The following is an 11,017-nucleotide window of genomic DNA, read 5'->3' as shown; positions in this document are numbered from 1 at the left end:
GCTTTTATTTTGAAAGAAATCCAACAGAAAGGGGATGGAAAGAAGGTGGGTGGGAGAGGACAGGCAACCGAGGAGCCACGTAGCAGAGTTATAGTCAAGACCAGCACCCCTCGCTACGTGACACAAAAAATTAACTTTTACCATTAAAATTGCTTCTCAAATTGATCTGAAAGATCCACATTCCCATAAAACAACTAGATATTAAATACTTAGAGCTGAAATAAATGTAATCAGTAAAGATCCGTCCAGAAGAATCGGATCGTTCCTGAATGTCATATCACTATATTGCAGACTTTGGTACCAGCGTTGTCCCATATATGGAACAACGCTGGTACCAAAACCTCCACACAGTAATTCAGCGCATGAGTAACAACTGTTTTTCATCAGATCAACATGTGTCTCTGTACAGCTAGCTTAGCTAGCATCACGTCCACAGATCTTACCTTTCTTTAAGCTTTCCTTCCAAGTGGCGCTAAAAGTTGGACGAAGTCCCACCGTCTGTGAAAGCGAAGCGCTGCTGATTTTACATGTCGCCATATCTATGATTTATGCAGCTATTATATTATAGACAGACATCTTCTCCCGCTCAGAGGAAACCACTGCGCATGTCTGGAGCTCCGCAGCGAGTAAAGGTGGAGCTGATGGGTGACAACAGACACTACGTCACATTATTGCTTGGATTTCACGGCGCCACCTTAAATCCCTGAACTTCACATTTTAACGGTAAAAAGAGCAACGAGACTTGGATGTAACGAGTAACGCGAGAGTTTAGTAGAAATGTAGTGAAGTAGAAAGTACAGATACTTACTGTAAAATGTAGTGGAGTAAAAGTAGAAAGTATCCATTATTAAATCTACTTAAGTAAAGATACAGGAAAACTCCACTTCCTGAACCTGCAGCTTCCTTTAGTTTAACAGTTTTTACATTCAGTTGTTTTGTAAAAATGACTTTTTGTGAATGGAAGGATTATTTTCCAGATTCTATTTTTGTGGTTATTTTCTTGGAACCTGAGAACTTGGAGGAAAAACGCTGAAACTTCACAGAAACAGTTTTGTTGTCGGTTCTGTTTGGGTTCTGATCAACAGAACCGGATGTTGAAACATGATGAAAGTTTTTCCAAGAAGATAAAAACTCATCAACTGTCAGGATGACAGAAACTTTCCCAACACGAACATGAGGAAGTGAGCAGCAGTCAGGTCCGGACCGTCTGACCCGCAGGAGCCCCAGAACCGAACCGAACCGAGCCGAACCGAGCCGGGATACAGGCAGACACTCACAGGAAGTGACATCACATCTCAGGTTCCTGCAGAGCTCAGCAGGTTTTGCTCTTCCTGCAGTAAAATGTCTAAAAACTCAGCAGAGGGACTCGAACCTGTTAAAGTTTCACAGTTTTTATTGAAATAAACTGATTTTAAAAATTTTCTTTACCTTTTATTATTTTTTGTTATAAGAATTTTTGTCAGTTTGGTTCTTAAAATAGCAAAAGTCCCATTTAACTCTAAATGTTGGTCCATCTGATGACGTAATATTTAAATATTATTTGATCAGTTACTTGAGTAACTTTTTATCAGATACTTTTACGTGAATCTGGTTTCTGGGGTCCTGAAACGGCGCTGCTGCTGGTCCAGAGCTGCTGCTGGTCCAGAGCTGCAGGTCCAGAGCTGCTGCTGGTCCAGAGCTGCAGGTCCAGAGCTGCTGCTGGTCCAGAGCTGCTGCTGGTCCAGAGCTGCAGGTCCAGAGCTGCTGCTGGTCCAGAGCTGCAGGTCCAGAGCTGCTGCTGGTCCAGAGCTGCTGGTCCAGAGCTGCTGCTGGTCCAGAGCTGCAGGTCCAGAGCTGCTGCTGGTCCAGAGCTGCAGGTCCAGAGCTGCTGCTGGTCCAGAGCTGCTGGTCCAGAGCTGCTGGTCCAGAGCTGCTGGTCCAGAGCTGCTGGTCCAGAGCTGCTGGTCCAGAGCTGCTGGTCCAGAGCTGCTGGTCCGGAGCTGCTGGTCCAGAGCTGCTGGTCCGGAGCTGCAGGTCCAGAGCTGCTGGTCCAGAGCTGCAGGTCCAGAGCTGCAAGTCCAGAGCTGCTGGTCCAGAGCTGCTGGTCCAGAGCTGCAGGTCCAGAGCTGCTGGTCCAGAGCTGCTGGTCCAGAGCTGCTGGTCCGGAGCTGCTGGTCCAGAGCTGCTGGTCCGGAGCTGCAGGTCCAGAGCTGCTGGTCCAGAGCTGCAGGTCCAGAGCTGCAAGTCCAGAGCTGCTGGTCCAGAGCTGCTGGTCCAGAGCTGCAGGTCCAGAGCTGCAAGTCCAGAGCTGCTGGTCCAGAGCTGCTGGTCCGGAGCTGCTGGTCCGGAGCTGCTGGTCCAGAGCTGCTGGTCCAGAGCTGCAAGTCCAGAGCTGCTGGTCCAGAGCTGCTGGTCCAGAGCTGCTGGTCCGGAGCTGCTGGTCCGGAGCTGCTGGTCCAGAGCTGCTGGTCCGGAGCTGCTGGTCCAGAGCTGCTCCTGCAGGAGGAAAACCGACCGGAGCGAAAATATCAGGACATAAAATCAACTTCCAGACGGTTCAGGGTGAGAGGAGAAGCCGTGAGGGAGAGAGCTGCAGCACGGAGGCCATGGAGACACAAACCCAGTTTTAAATGAGTTTTAAATATTCAGAGTTTTAAACAGAGTTTTAAACTTTCACCAGTAATATCGTTTACATGCAGCAAACATGGCTGCTGCTGTTGACACCTTAAAAAATTAACAATAATTTATTTATCTTGTTATAAAACGAAAAAAAGGAGGTTTATTTTCTAAAACATATTTTTGTCATGTTATTAATTCATCTATAAATGTCACAATTTAACCTGAATATTAAGTTAGCGAGCTAAATGTCATTAGCTCAATATTTAGCCATCAAGGTCGATACATAACTGTTCTATAAATGACTGAATGACATCATAAGTTTTCAACCATCAAAATGGTGAAAGTGACTCATTTTTCTGTCATCTGACGGTAAAAACCAAATCATTGCTGGTCGTTTGTGACGCTGTAGCTCCTGGAACTGCAGCCTTCATGTGTCACTCGGTTGCTGGAATTTGCTTCTCTCCATTTTCAAGCTTTTCACAGAAGCTGATTTTCGCTTAAAGTGAAAGTAGAAGAAGGAAGTTTCAACACAGAGAACATGACGCCTCATGGGGTCAAAGCTGCGGTTCCTGGAAGCGTGGATGTTCGGCTGTTTCAGCTCAGGTTTGATGGCCGTTCAGCGGCTGGAAAACGTTAAGGAGTTAAAATACGTCCTGGAAGGAGAGAGGAGGGAAGGAAGCAAGGAAAGGAAAAGAAAAAAACTTTTTCCAGAATATTCCAGCCTGAATCCAGAACCTGAGCAGCCAGAGGCAGACGGAGGTTTTGTGAGGCCCCGGGCAGAGTTTCATTTGGGGCCCCAAACACATGATGCACATTTCATCTTTATGTGAATTAACAGAAGGAAAAGGAAAATGATGTTTGACTGAAGCTGGTTATCTCTGCTTTTATTTTTCTCTTTTTCTCCACTTCATCACATCTGAAATAAACTTTAGAAGTTCCTGGACCATTTATTCTGCTCTGCAGACAGACTCTGGTTCTGGTTCTGGTTCTGGTTCTGCTGGAGGTTTCTTCCTGTTAAAGGGGAGATTTTTCTCTCCACTGTCGCCACATGCATGAGCATGGAGCAAATATTCAGTTTGAATCCCGCTAGCTAAATGTTTAGCTCTAACCAAATATTTAGCTAACAACTTAATATTCAGTTTTGAGCTAAATATTTAGCTAGCTTTAGTTAGCTTTAGCTTTAGTTAGCTTTAGCTATTTAGTTAGCTTCCAACTGAGCATTTGGATGTTTTCCGCTGTCGCCTCATGCTGGCTAAAGGGAGCCGTTTGTGAGGCTCAGATGGTTGTGATGGTTTTATTTATGATTTGTGTGACCTCTGACCTTCCAGAGGCCCGGCGCTTCAGGAGAAATCCCTCCTCGGTTCTGCAGAAGGGCAGCAGGTGACGCAGCGCCCTGCTGGGAAAGGTTTCTTCTTCTACTGTTTTAATTCAGGCGCAGTTTACCGCAGAGAGGCCAGATGTGAGGAAACTGTGGCAACATCAGGTTTCTTCATCAGACCACAGCAAACATCCAGCTAACCGATGCTAACTTCCTTCTGCAGCTAAAAGCCGCTTTTACTCTGAAGTCGCACATTTAAACCAACAGCCAGAATCCTAATAGAAACATGGGTCACATGTTCACCAGGTTAACTAAAACCAAATATTTAGTTTGAAAGTAAATATCCAGCTCAGAGCTAAACATTTAGTTTGCTAACTGAATATCTTAAAACTACACATTTAGATTTAAACTGAGTATTTAGCTAGTTAGTATTTAGCTGCTAAGCTAAATACTCAGTTTGGTTTTAAACATTTAGCTGACTAACTAAATACTGAGTTATTGACTAACCAGACTCCCATAAATCTGGAATTAAATCTGGCTTGCATGTAATTTCCTAATTCAGAAATCTAAAAATATACTTTTGATAAAAACTTAAACTTATCTTGAATTTTTCTTCCTTTTAGTCAGAATGTAAATATAAAAAAATGAAGTTGTCAGTCAGAAAAGTCCAGAAACTCGTTGTTAGATATGTGGACTGTAACTACTGATTTTATGGTAAGACGGCTTGCCGTACGGCGGAACAGCTGAGACCCGTCAGGGTTTCTGCAGTTTCCACATTCACAGAAAAACTCACTGCTGTTTCTGCTGAAACTTCTGGTCACTGATGTCACAAAAGACAAAGTAAGTACACCCTCACAGAGTTAAAAATGAAATAAACCCCAACACGCTGTAATTATTCATAAAATAAACACGAATAGAAATAATCATGTTTAAATAACCTGAGGCTGAAGCAGCAGTGAGTTATTATTACAGGTGTTTTTTATTAAAATATAAAGATTGAAAAAATGTTATATTCACTTTTTAAAAATCTTTTTATTTTATTATTTTTAATTATTGCATTTTGCAAACATAAATATTGATTATAGAAATAAACTGAATATTTTCCTGATTCACCAATAAATTATCTCAATTTTTAATTTATTCATTAAAAACCAACATGAAGAATTTCCATTTACTGGAATATTATTAATGGATCCATTATTTATTAATAATTAATAAATGTATATTTATTAAAATAGTAATATTTGAATAAAAAACTGAACAATGGTGAGATGTTATTTTAAAAATTATACATTAATATATTTAACTAAAAAAACTTAACCTAGATTCAACAGAAGAAAAATGTCCGGAATTTATTTATTCAATAATTTTTTTATTGATCAATTGATTTATTTTTGATACATTCTGACATTAATAAAGAATCCTGGATGCGATGACTCTCCGCCGCCACTAGGGGTCAGCAGAGTCCCGCCGCCTGCCAGCAGCTGATGGAGGATAAACGGCGCCCTCTGGTCAGCTCATTATCTGGCAGCTGGACCCAGAGGTGAAAGGTCACTGACCTCAGACTGAGCGAGCCGCGGCGTCAGGCTGCAGACTGGAGGAGGCGAAGGAGCAATGCATGATGGGACAGAAAGGTTCATGCGCCCTGAGAGCCTGAGACAGGAAGTTCTGCTCCTCAGAGAGAGAATCCACCTGGAGACGAAGAGCCGATTATGACGTCATCGTAATGTAAACAATCACAAAATAGCGAAAAATAATAACAGATTATAAAATAAAGAACAATATAAATCAATAATGAAATGAAGTAAATAAGTTAAACAGAAGATAATGGTAGAAATAAATGTAAATGAATAAAATATTTTCAAAATAAAGTAATAAACATAAATAAAAAATGTAATAGTAATATTTGAGTAAAAAATAATTTTATAAAACAATGCAATAAATAGATAGTAATAAAGAAATGGATAATAAATAATACTGATACATGAAAACATTTAAAATATTAAAATCATTTGATAAAATAAATAATTTCACTGTAAAATATTTGATTCTTTTGGTTCATTTTAAAGCTTATTTTTTATTCAAACAACACAGAAACATGTCAGCCAGAATAATTGATTAGTTTGTTTGTAATTAAAGCAGAAACATTTCAGTGAAGACAGGAAGTAGTTTGTTGGCGGACAGGAAGTACCTCTCTCTTCAGCTTCCTGTTTCTTTGCTCCAGCAGCTCACAGGCCTGAAACCAGAAGCATTTCATGGTTTTCAGTAAAAACATCAAACATGTTCAGCTCTCAGGTTTTAGTTCTGCTTCCAGAGAAACGACATCTGAAGACAGATCTGACTTTGACTAGACCGCTGAACGTCTGAGCATCATAGAGCGTTTTTCTTTTCTCAATATTTCCTGTTTGGCGTTGAGAAGCGGTTGCTTTAATTTATCTCAGCCACGTGAATCTGCTTCCTGTCCTGACAGGAAGTCCTAAAGCCGCCAGAGGTCAGAGGTCAGAGTCTGACCTGGTGCAGCTGGTCGGCCCTCTGCGTTTGTCTCTTGCGGCTCTTCTGCGCAGCCACTCGGTTCTTCTCCCTCCTCTTCGTCCTCCGGCCTTCGTCCTTCGGACCCTGAGCCAATCAGAGACCGTCAGCTCCTCCGGCCCCAGAACCGGGCCGGTGCGTTTCTACGGCGACCTTACCGTCCATCCGCCGCCCAGGTGAGCGGCCCGGCCCGGCTGCTGCTGCTGGCTGGACGGATCCGACATGTCGAGCGCTCGGAACGACGATCCGGAGCAGAAGGAGGCGCGGCGCCGTCTGGACCTGCAGCGGTTTCACATCACCTTTCACTTCCCAGCTTCACTCTGGTTTCCAGAAGTCAGGTGACTGCGGTGACCTCTGACCCCACAGGTGGGACGGTCCAGACTGCAGCACGTCTACAGAAATCCGATCCGGCTCCAGAACCGGGCCCATATTTTAGATTAACCTGTGAAGTTCAGCTCATCTAAACGTGAAGAAATGATGAAAAACAAGGAAAAGTTTTTTCTGCCACATCAGATTTTAAAGTTTATTAGAAAGTTTCCTGACCTTCAGGGGTGTACAAACTTCTGGTCAAACCGTCGAAATGTTCAACTGAAATTCACTACAAACGTTTTGCAGTTTTTACTTATTGAAATAATTTTTATAAATATGAAAAAATAAAACACCAGATTTTCTTTTGTCTTGGAAAGTTAAAACTCTCCAGATTCTTTATAAACTAAACGGCTGCAGCTGTCAGTTTCTGCTGCATGAACATTTATTTTCAGTAAAAATGCCTAATTATAAGTAAAAAATCAGCATTTTTTTAATTCAGAAAAATAAAATATCTAAAAAATATATATTTTTTAATGTAGTGCAAAACTAATGCTACCGTTCTGCTAACAATCAGCTGAACGAAGCGTTCTGCTAACCACGACGCAGAAAAGAGTTTTATTTTAGACTTTTATCAACAAACATGAGGAACGTAAAAAAACAAACACTGGGAAAAATGTTTATTTGAATCCTGAAGGTTTGAACAGAACCAGAAACCTGGAGTTGATCTCAACAGGTCCTGATGTGAACAGTTCCTGATGTGAACAGTTCCTGATGTGAACAGTTCCTGATGTGAACAGTTCCTGATGTGAACAGTTCCTGATGTGAACAGTTCCTGATGTGAACAGTTCCTGATGTGAACAGTTCCTGATGTGAACAGTTCCTGATGTGAACAGGTCCTGATCTGAACAGGTCCTGATGTGAACAGGTCCTGATGTGAACAGGTCCTGATGTGAACAGGTCCTGATGTGAACAGTTCCTGATGTGAACAGGTCCTGATGTGAACAGGTCCTGATGTGAACAGGTCCTGATGTGAACAGTTCCTGATGTGAACAGTTCCTGATGTGAACAGTTCCTGATGTGAACAGGTCCTGATGTGAACAGGTCCTGATGTGAACAGGTCCTGATCTCAACAGGTCCTGATGTGAACAGTTCCTGATCTCCATGGTTACTCGTCCTCCTCCTCGCTGCGCTCCGCCCCCCTGCTGTCGGCCTCGTAGCCCTGCGCCGCCGCCTCCTCCTCCACGGCTCTGTGGACGGGCTGCCGGCCCCTGGTGGCGCCCCCTGCAGGCGGGACGGCAGCGGAGCCCAGCACCTCCTGGTGGATCTGCAGCGAGGCGGCGCTGGGCTTCAGGTGGAGGATCTCACAGAGACCAGCCGCCTGCTGCTGCAGCGTGTCGATGGACTGCAGAGACAGACGCACCGTGAGGCCTGCGCAGGCGGCTGCAGCACGCAGACGACCTGCAGACGACCTTACCTTTATCACCTGGATGGCCTGCCTCACCACGCCGGGAGCCGCAGCAGACACGTCGCTCATGATGCTCTCTGGAGGAAACAGAGCGACCGGTGAGTAGCGGCTAACAGTAAGGCTAACAGTTCATCCTCTGATGATCAAGGGATTATTAGATTAAAATTAATTTAATCAATTAACTAGCATCGTCCGTTTAGCTTTTACTTTGGTGTTGCAGTTTGGCCACCAACCAGCAGAGGGCACCGCTGGTCATCCTTAAGAAGATTGAGAAAAAAAATATCAATTTCTTTTAATCTTCTGAGAAAGAAGAAATAATTCAGAATTCTGTTTTTTTTTTTTCAATCCTTTTCCAGTTGATACAGAAATAAAGATGGTGGCGCCATCCCAAACCGGATCTGATTTCAGGAGATAAATTTACTTTATACAGTTCTGTTTGAAAACATAAATATTCACCAAGCTCCTTACGTTTAATGATGATTTTAGTTTTTTTAATAAATCGTGTTTTGAAAACGTTTGTCCTTCATGTTGTGGTCGACGGCGCTTCTCACTTTGTTTTTTAAGAAAATGGCCGCTTATCGATTAATAACATCAATTAACTGTGTGACCTCTGACCCAACACACTGTCATCTGATGCATTTGACTCCTGCAAATAATCTGTTTGTTTTTTTTTTGGTTGCTTAGCGTTGCCACGGCAACCTGCAGCTACATCCGTTTCCTCTGCGTCCTGAAAAAGGTGAAGAAGAAGAAGTGCTGAAACATTTCAGGATTTCACTTCAGCAGCAGAGAAACTTTCACATCTCTGCTGCTCTGAGTTCTTCCTTCCTGGTGGAGCGGCTGCTCGGTCAGCTGGACATAATCTGCCCGGCAACAAGGCCGGCCTGTTTGAGGTCAGTTTGGTCACAGTTATTACAGGATATCTGCTTTGTCTCGTTTCTATTTCTTAGCCAAAAAGTAAAAAAAAACTGAGTCACTTTGTAAGGATTGAAACGTCGTTGACAGAGAGCGCCCTCTGCTGGTGGAACAGTGAATCACCGAGACAAGAACACATTTTCCTGTCGACGGCCGTCTGAGATGGTTATTTTTCAGGCTTTGTTAAAACATCCAAAGATCAGAAAGTAGATTGAGGAAGTCTAACTGACCTAGATCTGGATCTCTGCGCAGCTCTGCAGGCTGGACTGACGTCTCATACAAACCCTGAAACACAGGCAGGAAGAGTTCAGCAGCACTTTCATTTCAGATAAATCATTTAACGAACGCTCAAAAATCTGATTTCATCTTCTGGTTACCTATAAAACAGCCGTAATGGGAACTTAGAGATACTTGCTGGTTGCTTTGCAGAAACACGTTCTGCTGTAAAACCTGCTGCTAACTGTAACTTCCTGGGTTTTTCCCATTATTCTCATGTTTTCCTCTCAAGGCTACAGAGGGTTTTAAGTGTCAGGCTGTAATTTGAACCAGGTGGTAATTCAGGAACTCAGGTTAACGTTTTGGATTTTCTTCCTTCAAACCTACTTTCCAGACTCTCAGCCTGGTCCCTGAACGCACCACGCCAGTTCTGCTCTGTAAGCCCAGAGAAAACAACCTGCAGGTTCCTCTAAGAGACTCTGACATGTCAGCTTGTTGGCTGAACGGGTCGGTCCGTGTGAACCGACCAGGACTTTCCGCTCGGCCTTCAGGGCGTGAACCACATGGGGAACGATCCGTTTGGGGTAGGAGTGGCGCCTCCGGGCGGTGTCCAGGATGCTGTCGTCCAGGAGGCTCTCCAGATCCAACGCCTCTTCATCTGAGGAGGACATCCGTGTTAAACGCAGAGGAACCAGAACCGGACCGGCGGGACGGACAGGAAGTACCTTCCAGGTCTGGAGCCTCGTCCCACGGCTGTCCGTCCACCAACACGTTGAGCCTCACAGCAGCTTCAAAGTTCTGCAGAGATCCACAAATATTCAGACACGAAGCCTGACAACCGGGAAAACCCGGATTCATGAATGAGAGGCTGAGGAGGAACTTGGGAAGGAACCATGAGAGGAAACGACAACGCTCCGCTGATTGGTTCCCATCACAGCTTGGAGCAGAAAACTCATCAATCTGATCTGAAGGAAACATTTTTATGCTCTTTTTTTTATTTATCTTGTTGGTAATTTTTTTCAGGCAAAACTTTACAACAATTCCTCAGCAGGATTTGTTTCTTATGAAACACCGTAGACAGGTTTCCATTATAACACGGCCAAAATGGAGGTTTGGCTTCAAACGGAAACAGCACTAAACCCTTCCTACTCTCACAAGAAATTAAATAGTTCATTCTGATATTTGGTGGTTATTGATTTAATTAATTTAGAAACTGGAGAACCGTGTTTCATGGGAATTCTTCCAGGTTTGGAATCTGGAAACATTCCCAGCTTGGGAAACATTGTTCTACCAATTTGTTAGAATTTCGAAGCAAATTAACTATTAAATATCCGTTTATTTTAATCGGATTTGGTGCCGAATATTAGCAGAAACAGATGCGGAGTTTTTCCAGAACCGACCAGTTTGAATCCTGCTAGGTAAATCCGGATAAACCGCAGTGGAGCTTAAAGTCAGCAGAAAACAGCGGGACTCACGGCCAGCAGCTCCTGCACTAAAACCCTTCGGCTGTCCTCGGAAATGTCCGGCTGTCCGTCCAAAGCGCTCCGTAAAAGCTCGCAGCTTCGGCTCATCAGCTCGGTGGTTTTCCTCTTGGATGTCAGCCGGACTCTGAATTCCTGCTCCGGCTCTTCATGCCGACATGTTGGGATCGGAAAAGACTCCATCTTTGC

General features: G+C 43.6%; 2 protein-coding genes across 2 annotated transcripts; both read right to left on the bottom strand.

Annotated features, from left to right (window-relative positions):
- Positions 1-5,296: 5,296 nt before the first annotated feature.
- batf3 (basic leucine zipper transcription factor, ATF-like 3) lies at positions 5,297-7,286 on the bottom strand. The gene is made up of 4 exons (XM_008397051.3): positions 6,604-7,286; positions 6,428-6,532; positions 6,108-6,152; positions 5,297-5,608 (listed from the first exon to the last, which is right to left on the bottom strand). The coding sequence occupies exons 1-4, from the start codon at positions 6,667-6,669 to the stop codon at positions 5,477-5,479; spliced, it is 348 nt and encodes a 115-aa protein (XP_008395273.1). The 5' UTR covers positions 6,670-7,286; the 3' UTR covers positions 5,297-5,476.
- Positions 7,287-7,416: 130 nt separating this feature from the next.
- nsl1 (NSL1 component of MIS12 kinetochore complex) lies at positions 7,417-11,011 on the bottom strand. Its single transcript, XM_008397040.3, has 6 exons — positions 10,823-11,011; positions 10,073-10,145; positions 9,875-10,005; positions 9,362-9,416; positions 8,229-8,296; positions 7,417-8,156 (listed from the first exon to the last, which is right to left on the bottom strand). The coding sequence occupies exons 1-6, from the start codon at positions 11,009-11,011 to the stop codon at positions 7,920-7,922; spliced, it is 753 nt and encodes a 250-aa protein (XP_008395262.2). The 3' UTR covers positions 7,417-7,919.
- Positions 11,012-11,017: the final 6 nt, after the last annotated feature.

The sequence above is a fragment of the Poecilia reticulata genome, chromosome 21, assembly GCF_904066995.2.
Source record: "Poecilia reticulata chromosome 21, P_reticulata-male-v2, whole genome shotgun sequence".
NCBI classification, from domain to species: domain Eukaryota; kingdom Metazoa; phylum Chordata; class Actinopteri; order Cyprinodontiformes; family Poeciliidae; genus Poecilia; species Poecilia reticulata.
Note: the sequence above shows the minus strand (reverse complement) of the source record. Positions and strands in the feature narration are given on the sequence as shown.